This window comes from Pan paniscus, chromosome 1, assembly GCF_029289425.2.
Source record: "Pan paniscus chromosome 1, NHGRI_mPanPan1-v2.0_pri, whole genome shotgun sequence".
Lineage (NCBI taxonomy): Eukaryota > Metazoa > Chordata > Mammalia > Primates > Hominidae > Pan > Pan paniscus.
Window position 1 is genome coordinate 156,554,049 of NC_073249.2, and position 21,326 is coordinate 156,575,374.

Sequence of the window (21,326 nt, forward strand, 5' to 3'; positions counted from 1 at the left end):
AGCTGTCTCAAAGGGTTTTAGAAGTTAAAAAGGTGGGTAAAGGCATTCTACTGTGCGAGAGTGGAATGTGTATAAAGCATGGAAATATAAAAAAAAAAAGGCATATGCTAGGGAACAATATGTATTTGGTTTCTTTTTTTTTTTTTTTTTTTGAGATGGAGTTTCCCTCTTGTTGCTCAGGCTGGAATGCAATGGCGCGATCTTGGCTCTCTGCAGCCTCCGCCTCTCAGATTCAAGCAATTCTCCTGCCCCAGTCTCCCGAGTAGCTGAGATTACAGGCACCCGCCACCACACCCAGCTAATTTTTTGTATTTTTAGTAGAGACGGGGTTTCACTATGTTGGCCAGGCTGGTCTCGAACTCCTGACCTCAGGCGATCCACCCGGCTCGGCCTCCCAAAGTGCTGAGATTACAGGTGTGAGCCACCGTGCCCCTGTATTTGGCTTCTTAATGATACATGGCAAAGATGGATGAAGGGGCAAAGACCAGTGTTGGGAAATGAAGTTGTAATGATAAAAGGACCACATTGATATCAACTTTATGTGCTAGTCAAGATTTTAATCCCAATTTCCAGTCTCTGCAAAACCCCAGAAGACTTCAAAGCAGGGCTTGTTATTATTAGATAAGTGAGAAGACTTTCTAATTAATACAGTGGAGTCAGGGAGGCAAGAGATATTTAGAAAAAAACATTTTTGGAACAAATGAGGTAAGCTTTACTTAAAGACATAGTGTTTTTAGAGAAGGAAGGGATAGATCAGAAAGTAATTAAAAGAAAGGTTTAGCCGGGCGTGGTGGCTCATGCCTGCAATCCCAGAACTTTGGGAGGCTGAGGCAGGTGGATCATGATGTCAAGAGATCGAGACCATCCTGGCCAACATGGTGAAACCCCGTTTCTACTAAAAATACAAAAATTAGCTGGGCATGGTGGCACGCACCTGTAGTCCCAGCCACTCTGGAGACTGAGGCAGGAGAATAGCTTGAACGCAAGAGGCAGAGGTTGCAGTGAGCCAAGATTGCGCTGCTGCATTCCAGCCTGGCGACAGAGCGAGACTCCGTCTCAAAAAAAAAAAAAACAAAACACAAAGATTGATTTAACAGAATGGATTATCTCTTGGATATGGGTAATGATAAAATGATTCAGAGTAACTCTAAGGTCTCTATTATGGATTGATGGTGATTTCATTACTTAATTGATATATAGACTATAGGAGCAAGAGCAGTATGGTCTTTAATTTGTGTTAGATTTGTTGGGTTTGAATCAACTGTAGTACATCAGGTAGAATTGTCCAGGTGGGAAGCAGGAAATAGATTGGAGCTTAGAAGGAAGAGGAGCGCAAAAGATAACAGATTTAAGTAATACTTGGAGCAGTAGGGCATAGTTCCAAAAGCTTTAGGTCAAACTGTAAACTTCAGTCGGAGAAGGAGGAAGGAGAAAGTAAAATTAGTTGTGGTTTATGGACTTTTGCATTTGAGTCTTTGTATGAATTCTTTTATCACCTAAATCCTCTAAAGCTAATTTTAATCTTCATTGTTAATCAGTATTAATAAAATTCTTACAATATGGGAATACAAATACTGATCCCTAAAAAGGATACTGGTAATTGGTAATTTTGTGTAATTGCTTTCTGAATGTGCATCCATAAGAAGTTTGAGTTTATGGTATTTTTCAATATGAAGTCATATAGAAAAGGGAATCTCTTCGCATATGTTATTATACTGTGCTATATACAGTGGTTGCCATTACCTTTTTAATGATGTTTGGTCGTTATTTATTGAATGCCTTCAGCTTTTTAAATGATGTTTGGTCATTATTTACTGAATGCCTTCAGTCAGTTACAATTATATTTAGTTAATAAAATCAGGCTGATAAAAAAACATGTAGCCTCTGCTTTTTATTGAAAGACCTTTCTATCTAGGAATTGAATTCTTTTCATTCTCTGCATTCAACTGAGGTCCATTTCAATCTGAAGGCAAGGTAGATTGAATAAGATTTATTAAGGTACTTGAGCTTATAGTGGAAAACAATGACCATTAAAAAGAATTGTACTACATTTGGGTAATATAACTTTGACATTAAAGTTAAATTATAATGAACAGGAAGGTTTGTCAGATTCATACTTGAATCTTTAAATGATTATCTAAGTCATTGATTCCCAGACTTTTTGGATTTCACAGACCAGAAAAATTTTTTTTACTGGTGATTGATATAGGGAATCTAACTTTTTCATCTTAGACTATCAGAACTTTATAAAAACGATAACTACTATCTTTTGTGATCCACATTTTATTTTAAAAAAAAGATATTTGAAACCAAAAGTAGGAAGAATAGTCTTTAAAAAAATTTATTAAGAAAAAACTCATTCTAGTACACATTTTTTCTCATTTTCTGTATATCATTGGAAACTCAAACAATTGGGCACAGAAATGTAGGTTCGTATTTGGGAATTATTGATTTAGGTCACCGAGCTAGTAAATGGTAGAACTGAAACTAGGTCCTGCATTCCTGATTTCTGTGTCTCAGTTTTGATTATTTTGAGACACCTTCAGTAATTTAAGCATTGTTCTTTGATTTTTGGCTTTTTAAAATATATTGGAATTTAGTTAGACCTGTGGTTAAAAATAAGAATAGCTCCTACTATTTTTACATGCTTCCCTAGATTTTTCCTAATTTTGGACCTATGTGGACAAAAAAAAAAATCTAGTCCAAGCTTTCACTACCTTCTTTTTTTATTCGCCTTCTGCTTCTGTGTTCCACATGGGACTTGAAGTGGTTTATAAGAATGCATGCTGTGAAATAGTAAAAATAATTTACTGATTTTTAAAAAGCCCTCAGAATGCATATGTATATGTATGTATATGAAAAATATGTTAGAATCAGGAGGAAACTAGCATGTATAGATGTATATATTTTCCCCGATGCACATTTTTCCGTGTTCTTATTTTTTCCTATGCTTATTTCATTCAAGTCTAATATTTTTTCTTATTTTGGTAAATATTAAGGATTAATTGATTGATTTTGCCAGTGAATTTTAGACCTTCATTCTAATAGATAAAAATTGTATTTAGTTAATTACAGGCACAGTGTCTTGCTCTGTCACCCAGGCTGGAGTGCAGTGGTCATAGCTCACTGCAGCCTCAAACTCTTGGGCACAACCAGTCCTCCTGTCTCAGCCTCCCAAGTAGCTAGGACCACAGGTACACACCATCAAGCCCTGGCTAATTTTTTTTTTTTTTTTAATAGAGATGGGGTCTTACTATGTTTCCCAGGCTGGTCTCGAACTCCTGAGCTCAAGTGATCCTCTCACCTTAACCTCCTGAGTAGCTGGGACTACAGGTGCAGACCACTGTGCCCTTACTTCTATTCTTACTTGACAAAGGAGAGGAAAAAAAAAGGAAGTTTAGAGAAATTAAGTAGTAACTTGTCCAGGTTTACCCACAACCACTAAGTGGTAAAGCTGGGGTTTGAACTTCAGCAATGTGCTTAAATCTCAGTAACTGAAAATACACTATGGAGGACCTTTAGGTTTTCTTAGATTCAGAAGTTCTTTTTCCATGTACAATAAGATTCATTTTTGTATTTTTTATACTGTGCTGGTAGTATGTGAAGGTATATCCTCCAGTGATAAAAGAACAGATAACACCTGGTAACAATTGCAGGTAATTATATGTTTTTAGAAAAGTGGCTTCCAGTGGGATTTTTGAGGTCTGTTGTTTTTGAGATCTTCCTTGAGGTCAGTGTTCTATTAGGACATTGCATCATTTGAATGAGTTTGGTTATCTTGGCACAGTTAGGTAAATCGTTACTGATAATTAAAAAACTAGTAAAAGCTAGTGTGAATATGGTGTAGGTTGATGTTGAAATATCTCTTCTCATTATTCTTTGGGGATCATACCAGTTTTATTAAACTTACTTACTAACTTATTCTATCTATATAGGTCCCATGTTCTCTGACTTCTATGTCTCAGCTTCTTTTACTGTTCCAAGAGGCCTTCAGTAATTTAAACATTGCTCTTTGATTTTTGGCCTTTCAAAATATATTGTAGATGTAGATACACACATACACATACACACATACATGCACGTGCATATATGTGTACATGTATTATCTATCTATATGTATAATAAGCCAGTGGTGTTTTTACTGCATGATGAAAATTTAAATTAGTTATTTTTAAAATTTAAACTTTAGTTACAGCTCTTTTGAGGAAGCTTAAGCAGCAATCCAGGGAAAGTGTTGAAGAAAAACGACCTCGATTATTAAAAGCCCTGAAAGAGGTAAGCTATATTTCTTTGTTAATTTTGCACCTTGGAAGTAATTATAAGTGTAGTTTTAAGCATTTTTTTCTTAATACAACTTAAATTCTCACTTATTAGGGGCCAAAAAATGGTAAAAATCATGCTTAAATTAAGCAATAATTAGTGTATGAATGTGATCTTAGTAGAAGCACCTCAGTTTGAACTAGGAAGATAAAGATTTGTTACTTTCAATAAATTAGATAAGAGCTCTAAAGAAAAAAAAAGGAGGTAAGTCACAGTTAATGGCAATAATTTGCCTTTGCCTTTGAATTAGAAGATTCTCTGTAGCTAAAGCCATTGCTACTAGAAGTGGCAGTTTTTTTTTGTTTGTTTGTTTTGGAGACAGCGCCTCACTCTGTCGCCCAGCTAATTTTTTGTATTTTTAGTAGAGATGGGGTTTCACCATATTACCCAGGCTGGTATCAAACTCCTGAGCTCAAGCAATCCGCCTGCCTCAGCCTCCTAGAGTGCTGGGATTTTAGGCGTGAGCCACCGTGCCCGGCCTGTATATTCTTTATGTAACAAAAACTCTTTTTATCTGTCCTACCTCCTTGTGGTAAGAGCTGGGTATGCTGGCACACAAAAGAGAGTGGTTTGTTTTCTATTGTTACTCTCTTCTCTGTATTTCTGCTGCCTGAAAGAACTGTGGGAGAAAGGTAGACCTGTCATGATGATTATGATGATAGCTTGTCTCTGTTAATGGTGCTTTTTTTTTTTTTTTAGATCTTAAGAAATATAGAAAAAGCCAGAAAAATGTTTTACTCATATTGCAATGATATCTACTATTAACATTCACTTTTATCACTTTTTGAAAAAGAAAGACTAACTTGTTGATGTTGCTATATATGTAATGCTCTACTTATATTTAGAATATATACTCTTAACAGTTATAATCTTTGGTGTCTAGCTTCTGATTTGCAAAATAAAATTTTTTTTCGGCCAGGCATGGTGACTCACGCCTGTAATCCCAGCACTTTGGGAGGCCAAAGCAGGTGGATCACCTGAGGTCAGGAGTTCGAGACTAGCCTGACCAAAAAGGTGAAACTCCGTCTGTACTAAAAATTAAAAAAAAAAAATTAGCCAGGCATGGTGGCAGGCGCCTGTAGTCCCAGCTACTTGGGAGGCTGGGACAGGAGAATTGCTTGAACCCAGGAGGCAGAGGTTGCAGTGAGCTGAGATCATGCCACTACACTCCAACCTGGGCGATGGAGTGAGACTGCATCTCAAAAAAAAAAAAATTTTTTTTCATAGATATTATGTGATGACATGTTTCAGATTTAATAAACTTGTATTATCCCTTTACAAAAAAATATTTTCTATTACAATGGGCCATTTTTTAAATGCCATTATGAGGTTATACAAATAATCATTTTGGTAGTAATTTTTAATAACACTTCTAAAGTTAACTATTTAAAAAATAATATTTATTATTATTGTTATTTTGTTTATACTGGGAAGTGTAATATTTATTGATACAAATTTAAATGCTTATCAGTTTCAGATATGTTACTATGTAATTAAAATATTATAAAATATACAGGTGCATATTTTCCTTTGTAATTAAGTATAGTAATGCATGTATTATAATGTTTTAAGGAATAGCCATATTTTTAAAGCATAAGAACTTTTAACTAAGGTGCATTTAGTAATTATTCATATTTCATTTTTCAGCTAGGTGACTTTTATCTAGAACTTCACTGGGATTTTCAAAGCTGGGGTAAGAGTATGCTATGTTTTAGTATAAAATATGTACTCATGCAGAAATGCAAGTACAAAAATACCTATCATATAGAAATGTTAGGATAACAAATTTAATACTTGCTGTGAGGAAAAGTATTTTTCATGACATTGACTGTAATCGTTATAAAGCCCTATAATATTTAGTTATTCCAACTTGATTAGTAACTTTAATAAATCTTTTTTTTTTTTTTTTGAGACAAGTTCTCACTGTTGCCCAGGATGGAGTGCAGTGGTACGATCATAGCTTACTACAGCCTCGAACCCCTGGGCTCAGGCAGTCCTCCCCGCTCAGCCTCCTGAGTAGCTAGGACCACAGGCACATGCCATCACACCTGGCTAATTATTTTTATTTTTTGTAGAGATGGAATCTCACTGTGTTTCCCAGGCTGGTCTAGAACACCTGGGCTCAAGCGATCCTCCTACCTCGGCCTCTCAAAGTGCTGGGATTACAGAAGTGAGCCACCACATCTGGCCAATAGTTTATATTTTTAAGGTTGAAAATGGTACTTTTAGTTTTAAAAAATTTTGTTTTACAAACAGCATTTAAAATTTAATAATAGAATGCAAGGAGTTTTCAGAAAAGAAAATTAATTATGGGATTATGGGACTACTGAATTTAAGGACGTTTGAAATCTAATACTTAGATCTCTGAATGTGGAGAATTTAGTTAACATTTTTTGTTTATGTATATTTTGTTGTCTTTCCGTTATTTTGCCTCTTGCATACTTTATAGCCACTTTCTTTACATACTATTTGGTTGAACATTGATTCCAGTGACTTACGAAAGATCCCAATTTTGCCCTAGATTTTTTTGCAGTCATTTATTGACTTACCTTAACAAGGTTTTTCTCCTCCTCATTTTAAACATGAGTCCACTAGAGAGAAAACTTTCATATCCAAATATGAAATTTGATTCTAGTGACCTTTATTTTACTAACTAAACAACTAAATTTTGTTGTTTTTAAAGATTTAAAAAAATGTAATCTCTAAAGGTTTAGACATAATGAGCTTATGTGAGTTTTTGTTGAAGCATCTAAATTAATTTTTTTTTTTTTTTTGGAGACAGAGTCTCACTCACTCTGTCGCCCAGGCACGTATGCATATTATACCAAATGAGGAACTTTGGGCAAAGAATTCAAAGTCAGTAGAATAGGAATTTTGAACTAGCAAATCTGTTTCTTTTCAGTTCTACATTCTGTGGCTCTATAGTTTTCTCTATACATTTAAAAACAAATTCTAGACTGTGAAATGGAGATTACTTACAGTACTTAGCCCCATCCAGTGCTGCTACTGCTCTTCCCAGGCAATTTGTAGTGGGATTTCCAGAGCAAGGCTCTGTCTCAAAAAAAAAAAAAAAAGTAATAGAAATTTCACAGTTTTAGGCCTAGTCTATGGGAGGTCAATAAATGCAACTTAATTTAAAACATTACATTCTGACATTTGTTAACCTTGAGGAAGTTATGATATTCTCACAATACACTTGGGTTTGCAAATTCAGCTTTAACTCGTCAGTAAGAAAATAGATTATACAATATACCATGTAGCAGTAAAATGCCTAGGAAGTTACCAGATTTAAACTTTAATTAACAATTATACTTGTTATTTCTTCTAATTCTCTTACATCTTCTGATTTCTTCTGAAAAAGTAAATGCAGCCATAAATCTGAAGTCCATTAGCACTTATTTCTCTCTACTGTATGAAAAAATAGTAGTTTTCTACTGTCTTGAGAAAGAATCTGGCCTCTTTTCAACAAGTAATAATTTTCTACAAATTATATTTTTGATAAACTGCCTTCTTTATTTGGAGCTTTTAGATACAAATCAGACTTCCTCTCCAGCTTATGTACATTACAGCTTGTGTAAATTTTAAACATTGATTTTATAACATCTGTATACATTTCTAAAAATTGTATTATGCTTTTTAGTTAGCTTTGACTAATACAAGTTATCATTTAATACTAAAATTATCCTCTGTTTACTAAGATTTTAATCTATTTTTAATAGAATATTCACTGTAAAAGTTTTGAACATTATAGAAAATTAATCAGGTATTTTTAAGTTTCCCTGTTACCACTTCCCAGAGGTGACCATTGTTAACATTTCGTATGACTACTTTCAAATGCTTTTCAGTGCTTACTAAAGTGTTTGTGTACATAGCTATGCACACACAACCCCTCAGAATTAGGTTTTTTTTCTCCCGTGGAATCATACTGTTATATCATTATGCAAGTTGACATTTATTTATTTATTTATTGAGAGGGAGTCTCACTCTATCACCCAGGCTGGAGTGCAGTCACGCGATCTCAGCTCACTGCAACCTCCACCTCCTGGGTTCAAGTGATCCTAACACCTCAGCCTCCCGAGTAGCTGGGACTACATGCATGCACCTTATGTTTTTAGTAGAGACAGGGTTTCACTGTGTTGGCCAGGCTGGTCTCGAACTCCTGACCTCTGATGATCCACCCGCCTCGGCCTCCTAAAGTGTAGGGATTACAGGCGTGAGCTACTACACCCAGCCATCATTTTTATTCAACCCATAGTAGGCATCTTACCATATTTCGGGTAGAAATACTTCACTAATTTTAACAGCTGCGTAATACTTTATGGCATGGATGATTAAGGTTTTTCTAGTGTGTTTAATCCTTGTATAGAGAATTTTAAATTCTAAATTTAATCAGTTTTTTCTCACATTTTTATAACTCTAGCTCATCAGGCTAGTTTGTCTCTATTAAACATTATGCAGTCTTGTTACTCTAATAGTCCCATCTTGCTTTTATGCCTTATATATCATTCAGGAGTCCTGGTGTCCTAGAACACATAGAAAAACAGGTTTATAGTAGCCTTGTGTAGTAAAGGAGCTCCAAGTTAGATTGGCCTAAAACCTGAATACTATCTTTTTTACCCCATTTTTTTCCCATGTGGGGAGACCCCAGTCCTGCTTTGTGATCCTAAACTGGGTTGTCCCTTGAGTATTTTGGCTCTTTAACTGATTCTCTTAGTAATCATTAGTGGTTTGAATTCTAAAATAATCAATGTATATTGCTGAACAAAATGTTATAAAATATTTTAAAAGTGATATTTTAATTATACTAAAATATAAATACATGCAATCACTTCTAAAATTGTGTATATATCTACAGTTATAAACAATACATTATAAATGTTGCATAATTGAGTTTCTCAAGTAACCACTGAGACAGTTGTCCAAAGTATTTCTTCTTTGAGAACTTAACTTTGATGCAAAAAGTCAGCACATCTGTTTCATTGCTAATAAAGGATTATAGTGATTTAAAGTCACAACTATTAATACGTGATGATTAGATGTCATGTATAATTCTAAAACGAAACCCATTGGCTTATAGATAGCCTAGATCTTTTATTAGATTTTATGATCAAACTTTAATTAGAGTTTTGGCATATTTCTTTCCCTTGTCAAAACACATAATATTTTTTAAAAAGCAAGCGAAAAATAAGGGGAAGCCAAGAAATACTGAAATCAGGGTGAGTTTACTTTTGAGATAGTAGAGCACACTCTTTTTTATGCTCTTACTTATATTCAGACTTCGGAGAAAATAGCCACAGACTTAGTAACAAGTTTGAAGGTAACTGAAATATTCCAGCCTGGATTTTTAGGTATAGAAAAGCTTTGAATTGGAGTCAGAAATACCAGCCCCTAAGTATTTGACATTGCAAATCACATATTTTATATGTTTTCTGAGCTTTATTCTTCATTTTTAAAATGAGGATAATACTAACTACCCCACCTGTTGCAAACTTTCTTTTGGTGTATATGAAATAAAATCATTTTTTTGAAGAAAGCCCTTTGTATACTATAAAGTGTCAAATAATTTATAATATGATCACTACTTTAAATTTTGCATTATGCATATAGCACGTTTTAACTAAAAAACTAATTCTCTATTTTTATTTGTTGTCTACAGAATCAATCCATCCTGTATTTGAGACTGTTATTTGTATATTATTATTATTATTATTATTATTTTTTTTTTTTGAGACGGAGTCTGGCTCTGTCGCCCAGGCTAGCGCGATCTCGGCTCACTGCAAGCTCCACCTCCTGTGTTCACGCCATTCTCCTGCCTCAGCCTTCCGAGTAGCTGGGACTACAGGCGCCCGCCACCACGCCCGGCTAATTTTTTGTATTTTCTTTTTTTTAGTACAGACGGGGTTTCACCGTGTTAGCCAAGATGGTCTTGATCTTCTCACCTCGTGATCCTCCCGCCTCGGCCTCCCAAAGTGCTGGGATTACAGGCTTGAGCCACTGCGCCCGGCCTATTATTTGTATATTATAGATAGAAAACATTAAGCTTAAAAACTCTTCTGAAAATTGGGGAGTAGGCTGGGTGCGGTGGCTCACGCCGTAATCCCAGCACTTTGGGAGGCCAAGGCGGGTGGATCACCTTAGGTCAGGAGTTTGAGACCAACCTGGCCAACATGGTGAAAACCCATCTCTGCTAAAAATACAAAAATTAGGTGGACATGGTAGGGGGGCGCCTGTAATCCCAGCTACTCAGGAGGCTGAGGCTGGAGAATCACTTGAACCTGGGAGGCGGAGAGGAGAATCACTTGAACCTGGGAGGCGGAGTTTGTAGTAAGCTGAGATTGCGGCACTGCATTCCAGCCTGGGTGACAGAGCGACACTCTGTCAAAAAAAAAAAAAAAAAAAAAGAAAAAGAAAAAAGAAAAAGAAGGAAGGAAGGAAGGAAGGAAAGAAAGAAAATTGGGGAGTAAGTGGTAGCCAAATGAAAATTTAAATTTAAAAACTCTCTTTTTATTTTCTGTTTAGTGAATTATGCTACTGTTGGAATACTGTGCTAAACTTATGCTGAGGTAACAGGAAATAGGTTGGTTGTTTAACTTACGTGGAGGAGAAAAAGAGTTATTTCAGACTTGGGAAAATGTAAATTGCTATGTTTTGGAATGCATTAAAATCTATCAGAAATGTTTTTTTTTGTTCGTTTGTTTGTTTGTTTTGCTCAATAATTTAACTCCTTTAATTTTTTTTTTTTTTTTTTTTTTGAGACGGAGTCTCGCTCTGTCGCCCAGGCTGGAGCACAGTGGCGCAATCTCGGCTCACTGCAAGTTCCGCCTCCTGGGTTCATGCCATTCTCCTGCCTCAGCCTCCTGAGTAGCTGGGACTACAGGCGCCCGCCACCACACCCGGCTAATTTTTTCTATTTTTAGTAAAGACGGGGTTTCACCGTGTTAGCCAGGACCGTCTTCATCTCCTGACTTCGTGATCTGCCCGCCTCGGCCTCCCAAAGTGCTGGGATTACAGGCCTCTGAGCCACCGCGCCTTGCCCTTTTCTTTTTTTTTTCTTAGCTTTTGCTCTCAATCCTCAACTTGTTTTCTCTCTGCCTTACCATTTTCCTCCTTTCCTGATTTTTAATAAAAGTATTAGTGTATGATATTAAATTCTGTTTTTGTAGGGTGTTATAATTACTTCAAAAGATATAATGTTGGCTGGGTATGGTGGCTTGTGCCTGTAATCCTAGCACTTTGGGAGGCTGAGGTGGGAGGATCGCTTGAGGCCAGGAGTTCAAGACCAACCTGGCCAATATAGGGAGACCCCGTCTTTAAAAAAATAAATAAGTAATGAGATATAATGAAGTTAAATTAACTTAAGTTGGAGTGCTATCTACTTTTAATCATCTTTGGTTCATGATACACCAAATACTTACTTCAGGATGGATCTCAATTAATGAGCATGAAAGAACTTTGATCATTTATAGAATTACACTGCTATCTACTTTTAATCATCTTTGGTTCATGATACACCAAATACTTACTTCAGGATGGATCTCAATTAATGAGCATGAAAGAACTTTGATCATTTATAGAATTACACTATTATTGCTCTTCTCAATTTTTGTTTCAAAAAAGTTTTTTCTTTCTTTCTTTCTTTCTTTTTTCAAAGAGATAGGGTTTTGCTGTGTCACCTGGGCTGGAGTGCAGTGGCATGATCATAGCCCACTTCAGCCTTCAACTCCTGGCCTCAGGTGATCCTCCTGCTTCAGTCTCCCAGGTAGCTAGGACTACAGGTACCTGCCACCACACCTGGCTAATTTTTCTATTTTTATTTTTGTAGAGACAGGGTCTTGCTATGTTGCCCAGGCTAGCCTCAAGCTCCTGGGCTCAAGCAGTCCTCCTGCCTTGGCCTCCCATATGGCTGCAGTTATAGCCAAACCGTGCCCAGCTGAGAAAGGAAAAGCTTTGTCAGAAGAAGATTTCTTACATTATTTCACTAGGGCAACAATTCGTTAATATTCTCTCTGGACAATAAACTTTTCTTATTTTTGCACTAAAATTCAGAAAACAGTTTTCAGTGCTGGAAGTCATTTTGCATTAAATGGTTTCTAAGGATCTAAAGGAGTCATGAAGCATTAGGTACTTTTTTCTTTAAAATTTAAAATTTTTTTTATTTTAAAATTTTTATTTATTTATTTATTTGAGACTGGTTTATGAGACTGGCTAATTTTTGTATGTTTGATAGAGATGGGGTTTTGCCATGTTGCCCAGGCCGGTCTTGAACTCCTGGGCTCAAGCGATTTATCTGCTTTGGCCTCTCAAAGTGCTGGGATTACAGGTGTGAGCTACCATACCGGGCCTGCATTAGGTATTTAACTTTAATGTTAATTAGAAAATGTTGATGCTTTTGAAAAAGTTAACTAAGAAATTAGCCTTTAATTTTCTCTACAGTCTTTGTTTCTAACTCAGGTTAATTTATCACCCATTTTAAAAACACTAAATTTTGTAAGATATATCTGCTATATCTTACACACAGACAGATACACACACACTTATGTACACATGTACCTCTGATATGGTCTTAATTTCAAGAATTTTGAGCTTCACATTTCTTTCATTTCTTTGTACGTGGTAGTTTATTATAGCCTGTTATGCAGCTTTATTTATCTGTAGAATAACTCCTATCTCCCCAAAATAGCAGATAATAAATAATAAAAAAACTATCAGAATATGGCTTGTGGCATGTATATGAGCTATAGATAGCAACATAGGAATGTAGAAATCTATAGATAAATAGTATGATTCCCATTTTACAGATTTTGAAACTCAGGTACATTGAGTCTAAATAACCAAGGCACATATTTGGGATTCAAACTCAAATTTAACTGTCTCACTTCAAAGATGTCTCTTTCTATTATACACATTACTTTACTGCAATTTTTCCAAATTATATTTACAAAATTAGATAAGGTTCAGGTCTATCTGGTTACCCATTCAGGAGGGTTTAGTTACCATAGGGTTATTGTTTACTCATCTATAATATGCAGTCTGTACCTGAGTGGCATCATATTGACTCTGCTACCCTTGTTTGTGGGTGGGATGGGAGTATAGTAAACTATACAGAAATTACAAGTAAATAGTAGATATTTGAAGTTGCTCAAAATTGCCTTTTAAATTTTATTTATTTTTAAATGGAAAAATACTATTTGAAAGGAAATTATTATAATTTGATAACAAAATGTCACATTACTCTTTTAATTTAAAAGTTTGTAAATATCTCAAAATTTAGGTAGTTATTTTTTACCTTTTGTTTTTAAAAATACAGTGCCTTTACTTTCCCGAATTCTGCCTTCCGATGCATGTAAAATATACAAACAAGGTATCAATATCAGGTAAGGTGTTTGATTTTTTTCTCAGTAAAAGAAAGTTGAGATTTAGAGGAAGATTTTTTTCCCTGTAATCATAACTTACATGTGTTTTATGACGTTAAAATGCTGTAACAGAGTCACAATATTTTATCTCATTCAAGACATAATAGATAAAAAACCAAAGACATAGAACCTTTTTTTTTTTATTACTTAGAGAACAAACTCAAAGTGGAAAAGACATAAAATCTTGACTAAAGCAAAGATATTATTCTTATTTAACTACAGACTATCCAGAAGGCAAACAGTGAGGATCTTGATGTAATATTAAGAAGATTTACAGTGGTTACCTTCCTGATCCTGGATTTATTAAGGAATAAGGGACACATAAGGAAGACCCAATTCTTGCCTTTTTCTCCATCTCTTTCATGTCTTTCCTTCCCCTGTTTACTCATCCGTGCATCCGTTCATCTGTTCATTCATTGATCTAGCCAATCCAGTGAATATTTTGAGGCTAATTTTAATTTCCTTCATTCTGTTCCTTTTATAACTAAGATTAATGTTTGAATCTGATGGAAAATACATCTATTTAACTTACGTGATTCTTTATTTTGCTTTATAATAATATAGCCATATTTATAAATTATCTATTTGTAAAGTATATATAATGCTAGTTAATATGCCAACTTTTATGTATATATGTGCATATATTGGTATATTTATAAATAGTATACATGTATATATATAATTTTGTGTATGTGTGTGTCTGTATATCTCCAGAATATTAATTTGAAAGTTTAAGGGTCTAGAACTAGAAATAACTTGAAGGATTATCTCATATAAAGTCTTAATTTAGAGATGAGAAAGCTCAGAGAAGTTAAGTGATTTTTTTTACAAGAGCATTTTACAAATTAATGGCTGAACCAGGACTTCTGACTTCTTGTTTGTTGTTCTTCTCACCATGACACAAAGCAGTTTTTAAAAATCAGCTATTTCTGAGAAATTTATTGTTTAGTATTTTGAATTAGTGAAGCAATAACTTTTAGTTGGAAGTAAATTCTAGGGTAATTATCCTTAAGCAATAGAATTTGGTTAAGGTAGATATTTCTGTTTTTGTTGTTGTTGTTGTTTTTGTTTTTTCTTTTTTTAGATAATAAAGATAGGGTCTCACTATATTGCCCAGGCTGGTCTTGAACATACAGGCTCAAGTGATTCTTCCACCTTGGCCTCGCAAAGTGCTGGGATTACAGTGTGAGCCATCACACCCAGCGTGTTTTTTAAAAAAACCTCTTCAGGTGTTTCTAATTATAAAAGTGCTCATGTACCTTAAATGCACTGTCATTACAGAAAACTTGGAAAATACAGAAAAATAGAAGAAAAACTAAGTAGAAAAGGATTTTTGATGTGGATTTAATTCAGCAGCCTTTTGTTAGCAATTATTATGGTTTCATTAATTTAGACATTTTTAATATAGGTGCTTGCCAAAGATGGTAGGCAATTTTGGAGGATACTATTATCTTCCATGTGATAGTTTAAAAAGTTAGTTTTAGGCTGGGTGTGGTGACTCATGCCTGTAATCCCAGCACTTTGGGAGGCTGAGGCAGGTAGATCACTTGAGTCCTGGAGTTCGAGACCAGCCTGGGCAACATGGCAAAACCCCATCTTTACAAAAAAATATTAAAAATTAGCTAGGCATGGTGACACGTGCCTATAGTTCCAGCTACCTGGGAGGCTGAGGTGGGAGAATCACCTGACCCCAGGAAGTTGAGGCTGCAGTGAGCTGTAATCACGACACTGCACTTTAGCCTGGGCAACAGAGTAAGACCTTGTCTCAGAAAAAATAAAGTTTTTATTCTGTTTGAGTCCTAGGTTTAGGCAAGAAGGAATCTCTTTGAAAAAAAATTGTTTCACACTTATATATGACTTTTTAAAGTAAATGTTTTAGTACATATTATATAATAACTATAGGTAATAAAACCAAAAAGGTTAAAACACAACCTAGGCAATATAATGAAATCTTGTCTATCCAAAAAATACAAAAAATTAGCTGGGCATGGTGGCACGCACTTGTAGTCCCTGCTACTCAGGAGGCTGAGGTGGGAGGATCACCTGAGCCCAGGAGCTTGAGGCTACAGTGAGCCGAGATCGTGCCACTGTATTCCAACCTGGGTGACAGAGTGAGTCCCTGTCACACACACACACACAAAAGTTAAAACAGGAACATGAGGGCAAAAGCCTGGGGGAGAAAAATTGTGAGAAAAGTTGTAGGTTAAGGGGAAGTTAGTAACTTAGCAAGATACTAGACATGGGGCTTACTAGTAACCAAGGATGAAGGACAAATGTGATAGGTTCTAAAGCTCTCATCAAACAAAGCTTACCAGATTAATGGAGAGGATAGCTTTTAGGATGTATGACAAAAGGTTTTTTGCCTAGGTGATGAGAATCTAAAGGAAAAAATCTGTTAACATTAAATAAAAACTTGCTATTTTAAATGTCATGAGACAATTTTTTAACACCATTTTAATAAAGCTAAATTTTAAAATATATTCAGAGAGAAATCTTTAAGTTGACTTTTATTTCATGGCAGCCATGTAATCATTTGAAATGTCTTCTCTGGTATCAAAGAGAAACTAATACTTTAGTAGAAATAGGAAAGTGTGAGCAACATTATTCTTGAGAGTACTAACAAAGATTTTGACCATAAATACAAATAATTAAGAGGTAATCTGTAATCACTGATTGAAAGTATATTTGTACACTTTGTCTTACTTCAGGATTTTCTTGTCTGAAGTGAAGCCTTTAGTTCCTTTTTTCAGTGTTATTTGGCATTTTTTCAGGCTTTCTTCTTAAAAATAATACTTTCTATTCAAATCTTTGCATTTGTATAAAGAACTTATTGTTCTTCATGGCTAATTACATGGGAAAATTAAAAATATTTAGGTTCATAGGCTTAAAGCCAAGGACTGGTGAGGACTTTAAAATGTTATCGTGATAATTAACATTATTTACTGAGGCATATGTGATGCAGCTTACCAGGTCATCTAGTATGTCAGGGATATACAGAAAATGTATTACCCTTTTTATTGCAAAATTATAGAAACACGGATGAAATAAAAATAGGCTGTATTAATTTATATAACTGGGAAGTTTCTATAACTAATTTTACATATCGCTAGATCTAAAATCTCAAAGGTCACCATGTCAGTCTGTCTTTGTCTTTCTTTATCTGTCTTTCTGTGCATCTCTTTACTCACCTTTTCATCTCCACTCCTGGCAACCCACTACCACTTTCACCTACGATGGGCAAGCAGGGAATGGAGGCAGAAGACTATTTTAGCCCATTTCTTCTTTTATGTAGAGCATAACATTCCCTGATAGCTGAAGCTTGGAGCCCAAATAGTGCACTTACATATAAAATGATCTGTTCCTTTTTGGTATTATCAGGAGCCCACATCTTATAGAGATAGGGGAAGAGTCCTTTTTAATACTATTTTCTTTTAGGACACATGCTCAAGCAATGATAGGTGTTATTTAATAGTAAAGCTGAATTCTAGCTTCTGGGAGTGGACTAAAAGCTAGAATTCAGCTATAAAGCAACAGGCAGCCCCCCGCCACCCCCCCACCTGCCCCCCCCGCCGCCCCTGTGTGAGTTGATGAGTTACTTTTTTAGGGCTTCTGGATACATAAGGCAACCATACTTCCCTCTTTGCTCTGGCTCACCCCTGTTTTCCTGGCAGAATTGTCAATAGTGTCACTTTCATTCTTAGATTTATTAATTTTGATGATAAATTCTATGTAACCCTAGTTATTATTTTCATGCAGCATGTGAGGCATGTTTTATTTCTGTTTTTCCTGTCTAGGGAAACCAAGAATACCAACTCACTTTGCCTTGTCTGTGATGAGAACTGAAAAACCTACAGAGTAATGAATTCTTACAGTTGCATTAGAAATTCAGTAGCCAGGGTGGATTTTTCACGGAGCCTTAAAGGAGCTTCCTGGGGATGTGATCAGCATCTCTTGACAGCAGGGCCAACCAGTTTCTTGGCTTTAGGACTGTGTGTTTTGAGCAGCCATTAGCTGGGGTGATCCTGATCTGGTGATTTATAAAGCCATGTGCAAGACTGAAGCACGTCAGTGTATTGTAAACTTTTTATTTTCAGTATTTTTCCTAATTTCGGCAAGTAGTGCTTTGTGGAATACTGTTTGAGACCAGCGCATTAGGCTAGACCATGACAGGTCCAGGTTACCAAAGAGAACAGTAAACACACAAATGTGTGAATCCATGAGTATTAGATACAGAATGATCTGTAAGGTTTCCAGGGTGTGGAGATATTGGTTGGGAAAGAGAGTATTAGTCCAAATCTGAGAAGTCAAATACAAAGGCCAAGAATTTAAATGGTTTATCAAGTTGAAGGATAAAGCAAGGTTTGGTATCAGATGGTTAGGCATAAGGTTACGGGTGTATATCAGAAGAGGAGTTCTCAATTCCAAGAATGTGGTCCATCCATTGCTGTCTGGTCTTAAATACTCTGCTGAGCTAGCAACCTGGTCTTAAAGGGATCGAATAATGTCAGACAGGTCTGCGTTCCTTTTCTTCCTTCCCCGTTCACTTTTATTGAGTAGCTACAGTAAGAGAAATGGTAGGAAACAAGGGAGCAGAAAGGGAAATACCCCAAATATGGGGAAACATCTTTTTTTCTGGGTCAATGAAATATGTGTGTGTATATATATATATGTGTGTGTGTATGTGTGTATATATATATGTGTGTGTGTGTATATATATATTCAGAATAGTGAAATATAGCTAAAATGGATTATATCTTTAAGTAGTTTTGTTTTTTAACAGAATATTTTAAATTTAGTTTTTATCTATAAATTTGTTTTTATCTATAAATTTGACTTTGCAATATGGTATTAGCATCTTGGTTTGAGTTTAAAAGGAACAGCTTATTTAATTATTAGTGAAGTTTTATCAAAATTATATTTGTCAGAGTTTATCATCTACCCATGTTTCACAGGCTTGACACAACTCTCATAGACTTTACTGACATGAAGTGCCAACGAGGGGATCTAAGCTTCATTTTCAATGGGGATGCGGCGCCCTCTGAATCTTTTGTAGTATTAGACAATGAACAAAAAGTTTATCAGCGAATACATCATGAGGTGAGCATGTTGTCTTATCAATATTCCTTTAAATCATTAAAAAAAAAGTATAGGTTTTTAGCAAAACCTCAGTATAATTTGCTTAAAAGCTTAAGGTATAATTGAGATGGTTTGTTCCTAAAGCTATAGTTTCCTGACCACTAGCTTTCTTTTCTTTTTTCTTTTTCTTTTTTTTGAGACTGTAGTCTCGCTCTGTCACCCAGGCTGAAATGCAGTGGCGTGATCTAGGCTCACTGCAACCTCCGCCTCCCAGGTTCAAGCAATTCTTCAGCCTCAGCCTCCAGGGTAGCTGAGACTACAGGCGCCCGCCACCAAGCCCGGCTAATTTTTGTATTTTTAGTAGAGGCTTGGTTTCACCATGTTGGCTAGGTTGGTCTCAAACTCCTGACCTCAAATGATCCACCCACCTCGGCCTCCCAAAGAGCTGGGATTACAGGCGTGAGCCACGGCGCCTGGCCTATTTTCATTTTTTATATTTCTATCCTCTGGTCTCCATCTTGACCGGTCCATTGAGCCTGCTGAGAATTCAACTGATTATCTCCTAGATCAATGAACTCCAACTTCTCTTCATTCTCATTTATAGTTTTCATTTGTTGAACCTGTGCTGGACCTTTACCGTGTATTATCTTTTTATCTTACCTTCTTTTAATGTTGTTGACCATCTTTATTTTATCTCCTTAATATGAATACTTCTTTTGGCTCTGTCTGCAGTCTTACTTTTCCTAACTCTTTGGCTACCTTTCCTTTCTCTGTCCTTTCCCTCTTCAAGTACGACATGATTTTCCTTCTCTCATGCCATATCTTTGTGTTAAAAAACCATTGATATGCCCTTGATTTGGTTCTCATTTTTACAAACTGCCAGAATAATCCCTTCCATTCCCACAGTCCTATAGGTTGATGATTTACAAATATATGTTTGTGTCCATACAGTTCTGAGTAGAGGCTTATCTGTTTAAATGCCTAATGGATATCATGTGTGTCTCCCAGGTACCTCAAAATTCACCTTATTTAAAACTAACCTTGCTACTTTTCCTCCAAACCTGCTCTTTTTCCTGTTTTTCCTCTTTTGAAGAATGATGTCATTCTCTATTCAGTCAGAAACCTAGGAGTTATTTTTGATATCTTTTCTTGTACTCTGTGTTTTCTCATCAGAGCACATATCTGGTCATTTCTTTCTCCTTAATGTCTCATTATTATTCCTCTTTTATTCACACTGTCACTACTGTAATTTAAACAGTCATTATTTCTCAACTGGACCATTGGAAAGTCTTATAAATGATCTTCCTGGCTCCCTTCTCATCTGCTTCTAAATTATCCCACATGTTGGAGATACATTAAACTTTAGAAACACATTTATGAAACCTTAGTTACTTAGAGATACTTAAAAAGTTCCCCATTACCTAAAGAGTGAAATCTAATCTCCTTAGCACGGCATGGTTCCTTTTGTCACCTGAGTTTTGCTCACCTTTCTAGCCTTTTTCTTACCTTGCTATTTTAGATACCCTCATACTGCACTCTTGGCAGTTTGTCAGATGTGCCAGGCTATTTGGGCCTTTATTCCTTTGTTCATGTTCTTTCCACTTCCTGGAATGCTTTTCTTTTTGCACCCTCACACCTGTAGGGCATGCACTTGGTGTTACTTTCTCTCCCACCAAATGACTTTTGTTGTCCTTATGTTCCTATTAAATCTGGAACCATAAAGCTTCTAATGTTACATTTACTGACATGGCTTTTTTCCCTTCTATTGGTCTAAGCTCCTCAAGGGCATGGGGTTCTTTTTGTTGTATTCCCTGGTATCTAATACAGCATCAGTACATTCTACGCTATAGGTTGGTAAACTCTTTCTGTGAAGGAAGAGATAATAAATATTTTTAGATATTAAAATATATTTGTGGGCCATATGGCCTCTGTCACAACTACTCAACTCTGCTGTTGTTAAAAGCAGCCACAGACAATATGTAAATAAATGAGTATATTCCATTATCATTTTATTCATAAAAACAGGCAGCTGATTATAGTTTGCTTACTCATATGTGAACCTCTCAGATATTTATTAAATAATTTGACCTCTTACTTATGAAATGACAACAGGATAGCCAACTAGGCAATAAGTGAATTGGAAATAGGGTCTTGAAAGAGAAGCTAGAAGTTAAGGCTAGTAGTCCATAAGTATTTGTGGATGTCATAGTATTACCAAAGAACTGGTATTAAGGGTACCAGTTTTAAGGTATTAAGGTATGTATGTACTGGTATTAAGGTATGTATGTATACATACATATATGTATTATGTATTTTATAATGCCTACAATACAGGAAAGATAAATTTTGAGCAGTATTCCTTAGGGCAGAGAATACTTGTTGTTTATCCTAATATGTATGTGTGTATAAGTAATAACTTCATTAAATGTTGAAGCAATGTAATTAATTAAAACAGCAGATCTTTTTCAGTGATGTGGTTAAGAGATAGTCTCTGATTTATATAAGAATTCTGTTCCA

General features: G+C 35.5%; 1 protein-coding gene across 4 annotated transcripts in view; it reads left to right on the plus strand.

The window, feature by feature from the left end:
• ANKRD13C (ankyrin repeat domain 13C) overlaps positions 1–21,326 on the plus strand; it is a 94,381-nt gene that overhangs the window by 35,129 nt on the left and 37,926 nt on the right. For all 4 annotated transcript variants that reach the window (XM_008956041.4, XM_003830607.5, XM_063607314.1 and 1 more), the window contains 4 exons: positions 4,190–4,275; positions 5,968–6,013; positions 13,628–13,694; positions 18,686–18,830. In XM_008956041.4, coding sequence (XP_008954289.1) covers positions 4,190–4,275; positions 5,968–6,013; positions 13,628–13,694; positions 18,686–18,830 — 344 coding nt within the window. The remainder of the gene's footprint in view (positions 1–4,189; positions 4,276–5,967; positions 6,014–13,627; positions 13,695–18,685; positions 18,831–21,326) is intronic.